Source organism: Microplitis demolitor, chromosome 4 (genome assembly GCF_026212275.2).
Source record: "Microplitis demolitor isolate Queensland-Clemson2020A chromosome 4, iyMicDemo2.1a, whole genome shotgun sequence".
NCBI lineage: Eukaryota > Metazoa > Arthropoda > Insecta > Hymenoptera > Braconidae > Microplitis > Microplitis demolitor.
The window spans coordinates 7,116,299-7,135,008 of record NC_068548.1 but is presented as its reverse complement, the minus strand read 5'-3'; the positions used below and the strand labels follow the sequence as shown (position 1 = coordinate 7,135,008).

General features: G+C 31.8%; 1 protein-coding gene across 6 annotated transcripts in view; it reads right to left on the bottom strand.

Annotated features, from left to right (window-relative positions):
- The window catches only part of LOC103570427 (autophagy-related protein 16-1), a 182,768-nt gene that overhangs the window by 18,282 nt on the left and 145,776 nt on the right, over positions 1 to 18,710 (bottom strand). For all 6 annotated transcript variants that reach the window (XM_053738769.1, XM_053738765.1, XM_053738766.1 and 3 more), the window contains 4 exons: positions 16,033 to 16,153; positions 8,483 to 8,662; positions 7,387 to 7,471; positions 7,030 to 7,176 (listed from right to left, as the gene is read on the bottom strand). In XM_053738769.1, the coding sequence (XP_053594744.1) occupies positions 7,030 to 7,176; positions 7,387 to 7,471; positions 8,483 to 8,662; positions 16,033 to 16,153 (533 nt within the window). The remainder of the gene's footprint in view (positions 1 to 7,029; positions 7,177 to 7,386; positions 7,472 to 8,482; positions 8,663 to 16,032; positions 16,154 to 18,710) is intronic.

Here is an 18,710-nt window from a genome sequence, read left to right as displayed (position 1 = left end):
AAAAATACCCTGACTTTTTTTGTAAATGTCGTTAATTCTTTTTCAATAGTACTGTCACACTACACGAAAAAAAAACTGTTGCTGTAACAGAACATGGCCCTGTAGCTGCAACAGAAGAGCCTCATAGTATTCACAAGAACAGTCCTGTGTCTGCAATAGGACTGATCGTGTAGCTGTAACAAGATGGGCCCTGCTGCAGCTACAAGTTATTCCTGTTGCAGCAACAGTTCTTTTTTTTCCATCTAGTCTTTTTTTTTAGTAGTTGAAGAGAAGAAATAAGAAATAATAATAAAAATAAAAAATGGCAGCTAACTTTTTTATAAAAATACAAAGCTAATAAAAAATATTACCACACTAAAGTTGACCAAAATTATATAAAAAATTATCGTAACTATTGTAAATTTTACTATGGTCATTGTAATTTTTCCATATGCTTATTTCAATTTCTGTCAGGTGGCCAACATGGTCCGGCTTTACAATGACACCGTAGCAATTCAAACAAGAATAATTTCTCTGTGTATAGGACAATTAATACATTTTGGTTTCTTGGATTCAAATAATTCATTTCAAATCAATGCACTGAAAAAATGGCTATACACCCGAAAACCACCCCCACCGATTACTATAAAAAATCGTAGAAAGTTGTTTTTTACTAACCAAAAACAGAAAAAATACGATATAGTTGGCGACGAAGCCACGTTGTTGATGTTTGATTGAAAATTGAGCACATAGATGGCGTTAGTTTAGGTTTGTTAGCTTATCATCTATCAATAAATCAATAAAATTAATCAAACTAATAATTAATTTTATTAAAAACCGTAAGATGGACGGTGGAGTATATTAGGTCTATCCCATTTATAATTTTATGGCTACTTCAGTTTTAGGTATGAGGCAGGATGTGACGGAGGTGCCTCACTGACGATTCCACCATCACATCCGGGATGAAACCTAACATTGGTTCGGTGTCTACTAAACTCCTAAGTTTGATAAAGATTCTTAGGTGATTTGTTGATAGTTCTAAACTTAAAAAACACGCGCCTTGCATTAATTAGTCAGTCAATTAATTAATAGAGTGTTCTATATGTGTTCAAGTGTTTACAACAAAAAAGGTGACTTGCCAACTCCGTCGCCAAAAATCACTCATCAACAACTTCTGTACTTAAAAAAACACGCTTGTTTGAGTAATTGTAGGTGGATCGAAAGGGGGGGGAGGGGTTCGGAAGTGTAGCCGAAAAAATAGTATATTACACACCAAAAGTGGAGAAAGTAGGACATTGCAATCCGAGGTGTGTAATATACTATTGTTTTCATTGTGGAATAATAAATTGACTATATACCGGGCCGAAATTATTCATTAATAAACTGCCTCTATAATTGTATACAATTTAATCTAATTTAGTGCAATCAAAAGAGCGTAAGAATACTTTAGTGCTCGTGCTTGAGGTGTACGAAAAAAAAAAAAAATGAATTAAATATAGTTGAATATAATGACATTTTTCTCAATGGTAACTGACTGCAAAAAGCCACTAAAATTCTTTATAATTTTTTGTAAAACTGTACCAACCACGATGGTTGACAAAGCATCAGGGACAGTATTAGCAACCCTGGCAAGTAAATGGTTTCCAGGTTTGGTTTGGGGCTACAAGGTAACTCGAGTATTTTGAATGATGGCTGCATTGCTTCCTGAGCTTTCATCGACAATCTACCTCTACCTCTGCCTCTACCCGCTGATATTTATTCAGCACTCCTTTTGTTATATAAATTCACTATAATCCCTCTCCTCTCCCTTACCTCCTGGCCTTCTTTTATCCCGATACTTGACAAGAACCATCAGTGCTCAAACATATTCGACATCGACATCGACATCGTCCATTTTGTGAGATCATTCAGGCTGGATAATAAATGAGGTTATAAAGCGGCAAAAGGGTGGCTTAGTTTGATCGCCACCGACAAGTTTCAGCTATTCGCGTTACCGTATTAATGCTCCGATAATGCTGGCGCATTGTAAAGCTCACTGGCTGTAGTGAGCGGACAGGGAATAAGCTTTCATCGATTTTATCTTCAGAAAATAACAAAAAAATATAAATGCTGCGTTCGTACCATTCGTTTTTATTTTTTTTACGTTACATTTAGTTTATTTATTTATTCATGTGCTTTTTTAGTGAATCAACACGAATAATCCCTAAATAAGGGTTTAATATGTATATTTGTTAATGTATTTATTTATACATGTTGATCTAAAATTATCAATATGGATTTAGTGAGCTAATAATTCCAGGTTTTGGTAATTGCATGTGGATTTAATAATTAAACTGACAGAGGATTTAATAATATATAGATGGTATTTATTATAGAGAAAAAAAAATAAAGCGAACTTCACTTAAAAATGTGAATTGAAATAACTAAATTTATATTGTAAACTTGAAACGCTGTTGAAATTGTTAGTTTTTACTATCTTGAGAATTAAATTTGTATTTATATTCAGTAATTTCTATTATTAGATTATGTCAATAAATATGAACTGCATTAGTAAACTTGATTATATGTTTAGTGAAATTTATTATCCAAAGTAGTAAATTTTGCTATCGAGTTTATCATTATTATTATTATTATTATTATTATTATTATTATCATTATTCGTTTGTATAAATGCTTAAGAGGTTATTCCCGGTAGTCCGACTCTACAGAGGGCCGCTCCTGAGCGCCATCCGTTTCTGCTGCGATGATCTATCAACAAAATAGTTAGCAAGCGCAGCGGGCCAAATTTCGTTGCCTAAATAGACAGAGAGATCTGGGATTGAAAAAAAATCACTCCACATATGGAATGAATAAGAGTTTTTTTTAAATGGACTGATTTCGGAGTTACGTGGATTTTATTTTAGTCCGCATTTACTCTGGGTCAGCCTCATAAAATTTTATATTAAAATACAATTTTTTCTGATTGGTCAAACGAGTGGTTCAATGCGATATAAACACCGAAGATGACTTTTTAACTTTTCCTGCTAAAAAAATTGGAAGTTTTCAGAGAAAGGGAAGTTATGGGTTTCGGTCCGATTTTCGAAAACCGAGTTTTGAACAGATCTCGACGTTTTAAGGTCCTAGAAAGCTGACCTGACCATTTTCAAGAGGATGTCAAAGTGTATGTACGTATGGATGTATGCAAATATTCTATAACTTTTTAACAGATGAACCAATTTAGATCTTTAAGGCGACATTTGAAGACGCTTATTAACTCTTAAGTATTGTAAAATATTGAGCTTGAACGGTACAGTACGTTTCGTGTTATTTCAAAAATGAAATTTTTTGACAAATATTTTTTTTTTGGATAACTTTTAAAATACTTGATGGATTGATTTCAAAATCGAATTAGTTCTAAAGCTCTATAAACCGCGTCGAGTGCCGCCTCAACTATCAGAATTGGATTAATTGTTTAAGAGATATTGTTGTCGAAAGAATTCTGATTCATACTAATAACGTTTTAGCGTTAAAGGCTGAAAAACTGCATCCGATGCATATTCAAATATCAAAATTAGTTGATTAGTTCGCAAGATATTGCCGATAAAAATTTCAAAAATAACAATTTACTTCATTTTTTTCGGACAATGCATAATGAAATTTATGACGTTCCAAAGCCTATACTGGTCCTTCGTCTTTATAGTCTTCGATAATTGCTAACCAATGTGTTGCAATAGGTTCGTTACATGGTAAAAAATATTGTGTCAAAATCAACACAATCTGTGTGTTAGAAATAGAGTTGGGTAGTTCCGGGAACATTCCGGATTGAACCTGGAACGTTTCCGGAGCGAAAAGGAACTAGTTCCTGGAATCATATCCGTGGAATTATTTAATGTTTTTAATTCTCATGAAGGTTCAGTATTTAGAACGTATACATACAAAATATTTCAGTATAAACAACATCATGCTATGCGACCTAGGTGTTTAAGACGCATTCACGGCGAACTATATTATTTTATACGAAATAGAGAATGAATTATGATTGGTTTTCAACTCAAAATTCCATAAAAAATCACCAATCAAAAATTTTTCTGCTGCTTGACTGCTTGTTGGTAATGATGGCAGTAGCGCGAAAAAGAGAACTAGTGAGCCTACTAAAGTGAATTTTGAGGAACGACCGGATACGTATCCGACAAAAGACATAGTATAGTTCATGAAACTATACATGTCCGGAACTACCCATCTCTAGTTAGGAACGGTCTACACAATATTTTTGTTATTTTTCAACACAGACTATTTGTGTTGAATTTCAACACAAAGTTTATGTTAAAATTTCTACACAAAATTTAAGTAATATGAGGAGTAACTTCAACACTTTTTAAATGTTAATGGTGAGACAAAAAAAATATTTACTTGTACATTTTATTTTTGTACCATGTATTATTTTTAGGTTATCAAAAGTGTCAACAATTATTATTTAATATTGAACTATTTTGTAATAGTAAACATGATCCTAAAGTTAGCAGAAAGTTAAGAATTTTCGAATTTTTGTATCAAAAAATCAATTACAAAAAAAAAAAAAAATAAAAAATAAAAATATGCGTATGTAGAAAAGTAAAACAGTAACAGATAAAATTTTTTAAATATTTTTTTTTTTAACTATATGAATCATGAACTTTGTCAACTTAATTTTTTTATGTCCAATTGAAAATAAATAAAATCAATGTCACAAAAATAATAATTAACCAAACAGAACTGATGCTTAATGACGCTTCCCGCGTGAATAGAAGAAAGACATTTTTTTTAACACAATTCAACTGATGTCGCTTTAATACTTTTTTTGTGTTGATCTTAAAGTAACACTAAATAAATGTTGATAATATCGATTTTTACGCTAGGTAACACTTTTAAAGTGTTGAATAGTAAATTGATTCAAAATTTTAAAGCAACACAGAGAATTGTGTTGATTTGGCACAAAATAATCAACACTAAAAATTTAACACGGACCGTTTTTAATACAGAAAGCCAATATTTTTCACTGTATAGTTTAAATAACATCATCAAAAAAATTTTGAAAAATTACTGTTTCTGACATGTTTTTCCGGATGTTTCATATATTTACGCTCTCGTTATTATTTTCCGTCTAAAAACATTGAGTTTATTAGGCTTCATCGTGAAGCCAAACTTTAGAAAAAGATTTCTCTTGATTATTTTCATTTTCTTGACTTCGATTTAACTTAGTTGGCGTTAAAGCAAGTAAAAACCAAATGAGTTTATATAATTTCAAATGTTTTTCATTTACTAAAAAAATAACTTATACTTTGTTTGCTTTTGTTTTGCCAGGCGCTTTATTTTCAATTTTTAAAATTGCGCCAAAACCAAGTTATTTTTTTGACCCGGGAGTTCACTTCGTAGGGGTGAGAATAAATAAAAAACCACCCACCCCTTAAACTCTTTATAGTGTAATGCACTGTTTTAGTTAATATTTAAGGTACCGGCGGGTAATAAGGCCTAGCTAAGGGAGATTTTGAATAAAATCGAAAATATTGCATTTAAATATCGAAATGTATCATTAATCTTTATTTTAATCTATTAGCCACAAGATGTAATGGAGTAATGGTAATTTTTACCATAAACAAACAAAAAATTATACTTTTACAAAAACCATACGAATAGGCCTTATTTTACTCCGGTAGGGTAATAAGGCCTACGGGTTAAACAAACTGAAATAGTTTAACTATACTTAATAAAATTGGTATTAGCGATGAATCATCACTTAAATTTAGCAATAATACTTTTTAAGAGTCAGAAGACTAGATTGGTTTTTATAATTTCTTCTGCGCTACGACAGCATATGACGGATGACGAAATATAGAAGACAGGGAACGTGGTATCAGGACTTTATAAACTTGTCGTAACATCTCTATGCAAAACCCTTCTACGAGAGTAGCCTTTAGCAGAGGCGATTATTTTAAATATCATTTCTGTCACTTAGGCCTTACTACCCAACAGGCCTTATTACCCGTGGGTACCTTATATTTTTATAAAATGTAGTAGGGATTATATGGTGGACTGATATTTTTGTTAATTATTTATCTTTTACATTAAAATATCTTTAAAAGCCTTCGTTATAAAATTTTCATTTTATTTTTAACGTATTTTACGAAAGTTGATTAATTGAAATAGAAGTTTTTCGTTTTTTGATCTTCATAAGAGTTAGTCACATAAATCGATATATGCGCATCTCGCCAATTATTCTCTATAGGCTACATGTTAAATATAAATTTTTTAATAATTTATTTAGTGATAACCCTTAGTCAGATCTATTCCAAAAAAGTAATTTAGACGTATGAGATAACAATTCATAACATATCAAAAAATCAGCTTTTGATTTTGAAAGTGCATTTATGTCCGAGCAACATTAACGTTCAGCAATAATTGAATATACTCTATATAAATTGATATTTTATCAATAAAATAGTAATAAAAGTAATAATATAGCAGTTTCCTGGATCAACATGTAGTATTCATTACCATTTTGTGAGTTTTACTTATATATTTGGTAATAAATTATAAAAATATTTTAATCATCGATTTGCATAAGTAATTTTTACTAAAATATATTAAATATTATAGTATTCTCGAACTTTGTTTTCTCTGCTTAGTGATTTTATAAATAAAATAATATATAAAATGCAGTGAGTAGGATTTCGACTCGCGAGCTTGTGTTTGCTAATTTACTGATTTTAAAATTAAGTAGTTGTTTAAAAATACTGGCTAAAGTATTGATGTTACTTCAAAATTTGTAAGAACATTTTTTGTAGAGAATTGAATTCTCCATAAAATTATCTCAGTTCTTTTTTACCATATTTTTGATACTTTACCCGGAAAGTTAATTCCTAGATGAAAACTACCTTAAAAAAATTTCTAATTATGCAAAATTAAACGAGAGCGATTATTCCTGCTATTAATCATTCTGTCTTTTAAAATTGGAAGATTATTGAGCCTTAGTTTATCAAAGTAATAAAAATTACCAGTCAAATTGCCGAGTCGCTTAATAAAAAAATTACTTACGTATGATCCCGCAGTATCGTTTCAATTTTATTAGTGATGACATTCCAAATAAAAACACTTCCATCAGCTGATCCAACCGCGATGTATTGACCATCTGGGCTAAATGTTGCTCTGGCCCAATCGCAGCCAACTTTGAATCCATCCGCGCTAAAATGAAAATTAACTTTTTAATTTTTCAAATTTTCGCGCCATTTTATTTACAATAGTTTTTACTGCGGATCAAATTTTATTACTAAATTAAAAATCAGCATTTAATATAAATAAAAAAAATAATAATAAACCGTTATATAAATAATGAAAATACTTGAACAAATATAAGATATAAACAGTTAATATAAAATATCTTTTCACGCTTACCTGAATGATCCAACAATTTGTTTCATACGTAGATCAAGCAGCTTGACCGTATCGTCTCGCACGCAACTCAATAAATAATTGGCGTCTGTAAAACACAAGTTGAGTAAAAACTTAATGATAATAAAAAAAAGAAAAAAAAACAATAGGCTGAACTAGGCGTTAAGTATTTTTAATTATGTAACTATCCTACCTAGTCTAGCCTAGCTCAGCCTAGCGTATAGTCTTGGTTGCATACTTGACTGTATATAAAATATCTTATGAGATAAATATATAAGAAATAAACAGTATCCCGTAGTACATTATTGGAATTCAATTGGAATACCGGTGTAAGCTGGCGTGATTACTAAAGGTCAATAACCAATCCACTATTTCTACCCGGTATTACTTATGGATTTTAAAAACCGTTTCGTGATCTATCATAATTATATAATTTTTATTACATATATATATTTAAAAAATTTCAATAACATTTAATTACGGTCATTGTTGATTGATATCGCAGTAGGTAGAAGTAGAAACCGGACAGAAGTCTGTTTGTTGGAGTAAGAATTGGATTAATTAGTGTATTTAGAGGTAAATTTAGTGTCTGTGGAAGAGGAACCAGAAGAGGGAGAGAAAAAGAGAGAATTTGGCGGCTCTTCTCAATCGAAACTGTCGGACGAATTCGCAGGCGTACTCGCGGGTATTCCTTTGAATGCGATAACTCCACGAGGCGCAATTACGTCAGTCGGAAATAAAATACTTTGGGGAATGCCCCGAGTTCACATACTGAGCAGGTTAATAAAATATACGGTTTATTTAATGCCGGAAGTCGTTTAATGTTTTATTTTAAATTTAACGGTTTTATTTTATTTTTTTTTTACATGGGGTACAATGAACAGTATTGAAATTTTTTATAAAATTAAATGCTCTTTTGAATTATCGGAAACGTGTCAAAAAATGAACTTATCACAATTATCAGTATATATGAACAATGTAAAGTGTGCACTCGAAATTTAATAACGGAATGTTTTTGTTCTGGTTCGACACAATTATCGACGATATTGTTTTAAAATGAAGATATATATGTAATATTTATAGTAATTGAATAAATTACCTCTTGAAAGATCCAGAGAGGTGACCTTTCCCTGTAGTAAAATGTCATTGGAGCTGGACTCGGCTCTGGTATCCCAAAATCTGATTCTCTTGTCAAAGTGACCGCTGATTATGGTAGATCCAGCGCCGTCAGATGTCACGAGGTCATTGCAACTCGAACCAGCAAATTTAGTTTCAATGCCTGTGTTGAAATGCGCCACAAGTAGCCAACAAAAATAAAGTTAGGTTATTTGTTGGAAAATCCTTTGACATTACGTGTGTATGGTTATCGAAGGTGGAAGCTGTAAGCTGGATTCTAGATGCTAGATGCTGGAAGGAATAGAGACGGAAAAGGAGGCCTGGATAGTAATGAAAGCCAACGAACTTTAAACTGTTATCAGGTTACTAGCAAGAAGTAGACAGAGCCTTCGAAAACCGCAACGCCTGCGGAAATGTGTAGCTTACATATGGCTGAGAGAGACTATAAAGTGGATAAATAATGAGGTTTGAGCTTACGCCCACCGCCTGCCTGCTTTCCTGCCTGTATACTCTATACAAAGTCGTGCCATCTCGAGTCACCAATTTCGATTTTCCTTACCTATACTCTGTTCCATTCCGTTCTATCCCGTAGCCAGCTATTCTGCTTTCCTTATATCTATCTATCTCTTACTTTAAACCTCTTATTCGATCCCATATACTCTCTCCAATTCACGATACTACCAACTTACCCCACCGTCATTATATCCATACCTTTACTTACATTACGAAAACTTTGTTCCGAGTGTACAGAAATTTAGATTTATATTTATTGCGTCAGCTTTCTTACCTTAAATAATGTACGACAATATTTTTGCTTAGAATTTTTTTTTCTAGACGATTTTATACAAATTTAGGGGATCTGTACCTTGCTATATGATGTCGTACAGAGATTTTACACAAAAATAATCAGTAAAATTTAGATTATGCCATTTTTAATGTGTCCATAATAAAAAATCATTAGTTTTAGCAGCTCCTACTAATTGGCAAAGTTGTGAAAATTCAATATGGCGATTAAAAATTAGAAACACTCTTTGTTCGACAAAAAATATAGATGGCCGATGATAAGTCGATAATTTTTTTGCCTACAGAACATAGTTTTTTTTTTTTTTTTCAATACAATTTCTACATATTTCTCTGCTCTGAACGCTTTCCAGCTGATTTTTCTCCATGAAAAAAATTATATAACAAAAAGAGAATAATTAACCAATATAGCTGTTTGTATTTGTATATTTAGAAACTATATATTTATAATATAATTTAGCTGAAGGCATATAAAAAATGAGTGAATATCAGAATAAGTTGGGAGCGTTATTTTCCCTGGCTGCGAGCGTGCTGTTGCGTTCTCCCGACTCTACTCGGTTATTTCATATTTTCCGCTATTCTTTTAAACCCCAAGGGCACCAAATCGCTTCATTCGGGCTCGCAACATCGTTCGCGTTGTTATATAACCTCGCGAGCTATCTACGCTTGCAGAAATTCAGTTTTGCCGGACGCGTTCGCGAACACGAATACAAACGCCCGATCCGAGCTTAGCTCTAACAGCTGATATCTTTCCTGCCTTCCTCCTGTCATTAGATTTTGCTCGCTCTGAAAATAAAAATCTTCATACATCTATTCATCCATTTAGTTTTTTATTACCACACCTGAAGTCATACTTACACGGATTATTTTTTTTTTGGAACGCACTTCCGGAAATTTAATGCCCAACTATTTTATACGCCCTCTATACTAGATCTTATGATAAATTATTAGCACAAAAAATTTTTTTCCCGCCAGTTTCGCTTTATAAATGCTAGTAAATTCATAAACATACATCTACGTAGAGAAAGGGCGGGCAAAACGGACGATATTTGGATAATTTGGAATGTTAGAATGTCTCAAAATTTTTTTCAGAAATTTTTCAGTGAACCTAATTTATTGTTGGACATGAAAATCACATACGATGTCTTCTCCAGTATGTTTAAATTTTATATTAGTTGTTTATCTTTAATAATTTTTGATTATTTTGGCATTCTAATTACTACCAGTATTGCAACGCTCTTTTTTCACTTAGATTAGGTGAATACAATTCTCTTATATTTATTTATTTTAAATAAAAATAAAAAATTATGTTAGTTTTTTATTCGAGGATGATCCGTTTTGTCCGTCTGAAGAAAAATTTTTTTCCATAGAAACTGGAAATTTTGGGTTAATTACTTCAAATAGACGTCAAAAAAAGAAGATTCACGGAATTCAAATGTTCACAAATTTATTATTTCCGTAGTGGTCCTGCTTTCTCGCCCTCCACATACACGGAAGAAAAAAAACGGCTAATTTTCCTATATTGCATGGTAATATTTCGTGTGTTGGCATAAAAATTTTTACTATGCTAACATAAGAAAATTTCCCATGTGAACATAGAAAAATATACAATGTAACATAGGGAAATTTACTATGTTAGCGTAGGAATAATTTCTTGGTGACATAGGAACTATTCCTATGTTACTATAATAAATTTTCATATGTTGCATAGTACTTTTCCCAATGTGCACTAAGAGAACAATTTATTTGAGCCGAATAAGATTTGTTTCAAGCAAATAAATCCCATATTTGAATGGATTCAATTAATATTTATTTGAGTCAAAGATATGGTTCATTTGAATGAAATAATGATTTGTTTATAGTTAACAAATTTTTATTTGGAATTTTTTTCAACCAAGATTTGTTAATTATAAACAAATATATATGGGTTATTCTCAGTTAAAACATAAATCGCTTATTGATAAAACGCAGCACGATAAAAAATTTGAAAGTTTAATTAAATTTTATAATGTTTTAATCAAAACAATCATTCTAAACGTTTTTGCAAGGCGGTCAGTTAATTTATTAATTTTATCTTGTTTCATAAGAAACCAGGAGAGATACTCAATCCAGGGGAGAGACTTGATGAACAGAGTGCCATGTTCTGTAAAAAAACATAATAATCGAGTTGTTTCAATGAACTATATTGTGAATATATTTATACGTTAAATTAAATAACAATTTGCAACCTTTAAACAATAAAAAATAGTAGAAAAAATTCTAGTTTGAAGTTTTCATATTTCCCCTGGATATCGTATCTTTTCCCTGGTATGTACAAGACAGGGGAGATACTTTTTAGTAACAAAAACAGAAGTAATGACAAATGTATTTATTGTATGCAATCAACCAAGAAAACTTAGAATCTATACACAACAACAAGTAAATATAGAGATGAATTAAAATTTTTAGATAAATATTTTAAAAATAAAACTTACTAAGGGAGAGACTCCATTCACTCAATCTCAACTGTATCCACAGAGTGTCAGTAACGAAACGAATAATAAAATGACTGCGGACCTAGTTCCAGTGGTGCTGACTACAAAGTATAAACTTAATGACGTTCATTCAAGGTCTTCAATTCCCGTGAGTCGGTAAACAAATGCCGATTTTACAGGAAAATAAACATGCCGGGGGACGAGACGCAAAATGTGGGGGACAAACTAAAACGTAATTTTTTTTAAGAAAAAAAAAAATATCATGCAATTCTACTTGCTTGATTACGAAAATTTATTTAATTTATTTTGTTGAAATATATAATTTAAATAATTTATTTGATTTCTAAGCACTTTAAATTACTAATACATAAACAGAATCAGCCCGGGGACAAGCCAGGGGAGAAATGTTTTCTGACTTTGAGATGAAATTGTGACTAAATTAAATAAAATTAAGAAATGAATTTGAGTGACCACTTACATGAGCACGAGTTTTACAAGATAATTACATTTTTTTTAATAAATTTTTTAAAAAAAGATGATTTTTCACCGTAGACGTCGAATTTACGTCTTAACTGAGAATGATCCATATTTGATAATGATTTTATTCAGTGAAATAAATCTATTTATTTGGCTCAAATAAATTGTTCTCTCTGTGTGTACATAGGAAACTCTACTATGTCAACATATAAATAATTCCTATGTATATAAAATTTTGTTACTAGCAAATATAATTGCCTCAACTATATGCGAAAAGAAAAAAAAATATCATTTTTTTATAATTTTTTACAGAAGAATTTTTCCTATGTTAACATAATAATTGTTGTTATGTTAACATAGGAATTATTTCTATTTTAACATAGAGACAATTCCTATGCTGACGTAGGAATGTTTCTTATGTCGACACAATAAATTATACCATGTTAACATAGGAACTTTTCCTATGTATTATAGGAAACAGAAAAAATTACCATGTCCACATAGTAATAGCTACCATGCCAACATAGGAAAAATAACTGTTTATTTTTTTCCATATATACATATATATTTTTAATTCATAATAATGTGACAGGTTCATTAAATGTGAATTCACCATCAAATTTTATCTCATTTTATTCCGCTGATGGCCGAGATAAAATTACATTGTTGTATCAACTGCGGATAAATAGAGTAGAAAGGACATAAAATGAAATATTTATTTTATCATAACACATATATATATATATATATATATATATATATATATATATATATATTTATGTTTTAATTCGAAAATAAATGCACCGATGATCAGTTTGTGTTTTTATTTAATCTGACGTTCGAGCGTTGAATATATAAACGTGTTTGGATTTTGTAATAATAATAATAATAATATTTTTAATAATAATGAGTGAATGAATATATATTCAATGTACCAGAACCTAAAGTATTGGCAGGGTCTTTTCAAATATAACATAATTAGGTATTGGCTTTTGAGTGAAGTTGCTTTGAATCGAAGTTTAGTTTATTGATTGATGAAATTATTTTATTTTTTAAGTTTAAATTTATGAACAACTACTATTGTAAAAATATATAAAAACCTTTTTTGTAGATAATTAATCTAACTAAAAAGTTGTTTATTATAACAATAGACGTATTTTAATTAGTTACCCACAATTTTAATTTAAAGTTAAAAAATTTATGGCATCGAAATTTTAAAAAATAGTCTTATATTCGCCAAAAATGACCACAGTAGCCATAAAAGTTGATAAAAAAAATCATCAGTCAGTATTAACAAAAAAAAAAAAGGAGGCGAGGACATTAAAAGCGTAATTTATGATTGATATATAAAGGTAATTATATTTGATAAATTAAATTTATGACGTTGAATATAATCCTTGCTCGGCTCGGCGTCGAATTACGACAAGCCATAAAATGAATTTTTCGCGCCTGGCGCCCTCATGTAGGAGATAGAGATGTTGGTAATACTCGCGGCACCGAGATTGAGCTTTTTTCATCTATTTTTTAAACCCAAACCCTTATCTCTCCCAGTCGCGCATTTCGCCCGTAGATTTAACCACTTTGGACGGAAATTAGATGGGCTAGAACTTATGAAAGCGCTGGAGAACAAGTCAAACTGCAAAAGGTAAATTCGAGGGAGCCATTGCACCAAGCACAAGAAGCTAGCCCCATTTCTACCTAAATATATATATATATATATCTATATCTACGTCTACATCTATATCAACCCCAGCCAACCAGGGGAGAAACTCAAGGACTATAGCAACGCAGGCTCTCGAGAACATCGAATTCTCTCTAGCAAATTAATACAATCCGGATTCTCATTGGCCTTCTCGAATCTGGTGTATACCAGTATCTTGTGTCAATACCCAAGTAGTCTTACTATTATCCTCTTGGCTACTTTACTCTCCTCTTTTCCCTGCCCTTCAACCCTGGACTCCTGGGTTCCTTTTCCTTCCCTGTACTAGTTGGTCCCCTAGCAAAACTTAAATTTAGCTTCCTGGTTTGCTTCCTCGTTGGGTTGGTCTTTGGTAGGTTGTCCAAGTGTAAATCGATAGCTCGAGACTCGGATAACATTTCACGTTGAGATTAACCAGCCAAAGGTCCCAGACACCCTATTGGCCGCCACTAAATCACAACTTGGGTATCCGACTAAAAAACAACAGTTCTTTTGCTCTTTGCTCTTTGCACTTAGTTTTGTTTGGTGTGTAATTGTAAAATATATTTGCAAAGTGCTTTTTGACATTTAGTTGTCCTGGGAGAGACCACCCCAGAGAGGTTTCAAATAAAAATTTAGCTGTCGATTGTATATCGTGACGTGGATGTTTGTTAGGGTGATGCTGCTGCTGATGTTGATCTGGGGACTGGGGACTAGGTACTGGGGACTGAAACGCTGTTAGGACTGGGTTGGGGAGTTCACCGGCTATCGGATCGGCACTGCATCGGAGACGGGAGATGGAATGGATCCGGCTAATAGTGTATGTAGATGTGTGTATGTGTCAATGTTCTTGTCGATGCAATTAACCTATCGCCAGGAGGCTGACACAGAGAGAAGGCGAAAGCTACTGTGTCAGATTGACAAGACAAATAGGCTACGGCGTTATGTTAAAAACGTCGTTTAGTTTATAACAGGAATCTTTGATTGAAAAAGTAATTTATTTATATGAATTTTTGAGGCTTCAAATATACAAAAATTTTCCTCACCAAAGATATTGTACATTTTTTCTATGGTTCATAATGTGAGAAAAAGGGGCAGCCCGAAAAAACATCAAATCAGGATAAAAAATCTAAATTTGACTATAATAGCTCGAAGCGATTATTGTTTAGGATGAAAAAATAGATGAATCCTTTCAAAGAACGAACAATTCCCTGGCATATTGAAAGTCCTGTTTATCTTTTCACATAAAAGGAGACTGAAAGTCTGGCGAAGTAATTATCTAGTGCATTATCAACATCCAGACTTTTCACTTAAGGATTATGGTGGCGATAGTTTATAGACCGTTATGGACGTAGTATAGAATATACATATGAATGACTATGCAAATACTTAGTAGGTTGTTTTATTATCAGAAAACCGTCTAGCGTAGTGTAATAATAATGTGCAGTGTGTAGTGTAAGTGCGTTTAATAAAATGCACCGACTAATAGAGGTAATAGAAAAGGTGATTACCACGGCGCCGTAATATTTCGCGTAGCCTATAACGAATAACTTTGGATTTACGAGACGACTCGAGATATACTGATGGTCATTCATAATGTGAAATACCCGACGGCTTTTTCATACCTCCTCCGCACACCCAGAAAGAAAAGACCTTTGATAGGGTTTGTAATAACAGAATTACCATTTTATTGTTTATGATATGAATTATATAATATAATGCGTTGCATAATACGCTTAATAAATTCACACTTTATTTTTATTTTCACTTGGCTGAATAATAAATTTAAGTTCGTCGGCTGCTTCCAGGGAAATAAATTCAGGGTAAAATAGGTCACAAAAAATAAAAACCTTCGATAAAAATTGCTGTAACTCCGGTTGTAAATATCGTATGAAAATGGAAAAAAATTTAATTTAAAACTCTAAGTATCTACACTAAAATAATCTTCGTAATTTTCATCGAAAAATTTTTGTAAAAACACGGTATCGAGTAGTAAAACTTTGAAAATATTGTAGAAAATTTTTAAAGGTTTATTATTGGATAGGTATTTAAAAGCTTAGTTTCAGATTTAAAATTTCATGATGAAAAAAAATACCAACTTACATGCTCGGCTACGTAAATCCCAAATTTTGAGCGTCCGATCATGACTACCGGTGACGACTTTTGAAGGCTCTCCCAGAAATTTAGCTGCCAGGACTTTAGCACAGTGTCCAGTCAGTGTATGCTGTAACAAAAAAAAAAAAACCAAAATAAAGTTATTTTTGTCTGTTCAAAGCGAGAGTGCGAAGCATAAAAATGGTCTATAATAATAGTAATGATAAAAATTAACATTGCAATTGAGTAAAAATAATAACTGAGAGATCTCTCAGTCTCTTTGGACTCGTTAGTGTTGAAGCGAAATAATAGCTATGTGAAAATAATAAAAACTGCATTGCGCAACTCAGTAAATTGTAATTGACTACGTCAAGTAGTACGAGAGGCGAACCCACGGAAAGTTTTATGAGCTCATTGAACTTATTCCGGGCGGTACAACTCTTGACGTGCTCTATTCCCTCTTATTGTTGCTTCTGCTTCTGCTTCTACTTCTGCTCTTGCTCATATTCCTGTTCCTGTTCCTGATTCTCTCTGTTTCCATTCCTGATTTGACTCCTGTTCAATCTACTGAGGATTCAACTCACGACAAAAATTAAATTGCCAAGACAGAACTTGAAACAAAACCAAGATAAAATTATCCAACAGGTTGCCGATTGTTAAAAGTAACTGGACTATATTTAGTGGGTTCCATCTTCCATCCGGGGTAGGAAGAATAAAAACCCGGTTGCCATCTAAAATATTTATCAGCTGGACTGTAGGTACTCGAGTACTAGGTATTCCTATGACGGCTGGTGGCTAACTTTTCGCCACGATTCGTTAGCTTGGAAGAAGTTGCGACTTTTTACCTCACCCATCCAACTACCCCAGGTCAGACTCTCAACACTTTGGGACCAGAGTATATAGGATGCAGTTAAAACTTTTATCTCCTATCCAAGCTTGTCTCACTGGTTCGCCGACGTGTACAAAATAACTGATGAAAAATCGCCTTAGGTTAGTATCGTGGCTTGCATCACCTTTTCTAATTCTTCCGTCTCCACTGGTTCTATTACTACTACTACTACTATTACTACTACTACTACTACTACTACTACTACTACTACTACTACTACTACTACTACTACTTAGGCTTCTGCTTCTGCTTCTACTTATGCTTATACTGCTGTTGGTACTCTTGCTCCCGCTGCTAACTGATGATGCCCACCACCAGTGGCTACCTTTACACCCATTCATCATCCCGACAAGAGCTACACCGAGATTATATTCGTTTTAATGTTCTTCACTACAATACAACAACGAGCTTTAATTAATGTCACGGCTTTTTCTAAAATCTATTCATTATTTTTTTTTTAATTTGATCTCGCTTTTTTTTATACTTCAAAACTTCATATTTCGATACCTACACGGAAACAATTTGTTGATAAAAATTACTCTGTAATTTTGAGTAATCCTGGGCCGTTGCAAAAAATTTGTATTTTTTGTGGTAAATCAGGATTTTTTATTTAAATATTAACATTGCTAGACTGTGTTTTACTCTATTATTGAGTAATTTTTTAAAAGTCTTATATTTAATCGATTATTGTGAATATCTCATCTTAATCTATTAACTTTTACTCCATGCGATTAATTTTTACTCCCCAATATACCATTCTTTTAAACCCATTAATTTTTTGATGACAAATTGCTTCTAACTCGAATAAATTTTCTAATCTATGGAAGTAATTTTTACTCTAAACTGCAGAGTAATATTTAATTAGTCTCCGTTAATCTTCGGTTAATATCGGCTTCGATTAAATGTTTTTTATTTTGCTCGCGACAACAGACATGTTACGCACACAAACGTAGGCTTGGAAAAAAAGACGATCACTGTATCTCTCTATAACTTAATATTTATTTTAAAATAAAAAAAAAAATTTTGTATCTTTACTTTTTCAACACAATATGAGTAATTTTTTTTTTTTTTATTCTTTTTCAAAATATTTATATTAATTCATATTCTAAGGCAATTAGATGGTTTTTGAATTTATTATAAAAATTTCAGCCTATTCATTGTAATTTTTATTTTAATTCAATATAAATTTTATAAATTGAATCATCAACTTTTTATCATAACCGACGAGTACAAATTGAACTAGAGAGAATTTATTTAGACAGCCGCTAGGTGTAATTTTTACTCGTAAGGATGAGTAAAAATTAATCTGATTGATTTTTACTCACTGAAAGGGTAAAATTTCGTAATTCAAAAGTAAAAAGTCGTAATGGCCCGAAATTTCTCGATTTAGAGTAATTTTTAGAATAAATAACATGACAATATTCATACGAAAATTATTTTCGTGCAATTACCCTAAAAGCTTTATCATTAGCTTAAAATTACCGTCATTAAATTTACAGCAAATAATATAACAACAAATTTTTTCATATTTTTATTACTTTTTAAAATATCTTAGCTCTAAGATTTTCTGAATGATTTATAGGAAAAAAAAAATATTAGAGTCAAAAAATGGATTTAAAAAAAAAAAAGAAAGTTAATTAAATGGCTCACTTTAGCTTGTTTCCATATTTATATTTATTAAAAAAATGATGAGAGAATTTTCATCATGTCGGTGGGGTTTTCATCCAATCTCTTTAGTTAGACGGCAACTAGCGTACTTCATTTCACCTCCGACTGAAAAGAAGTAGAGGAGGAAAAG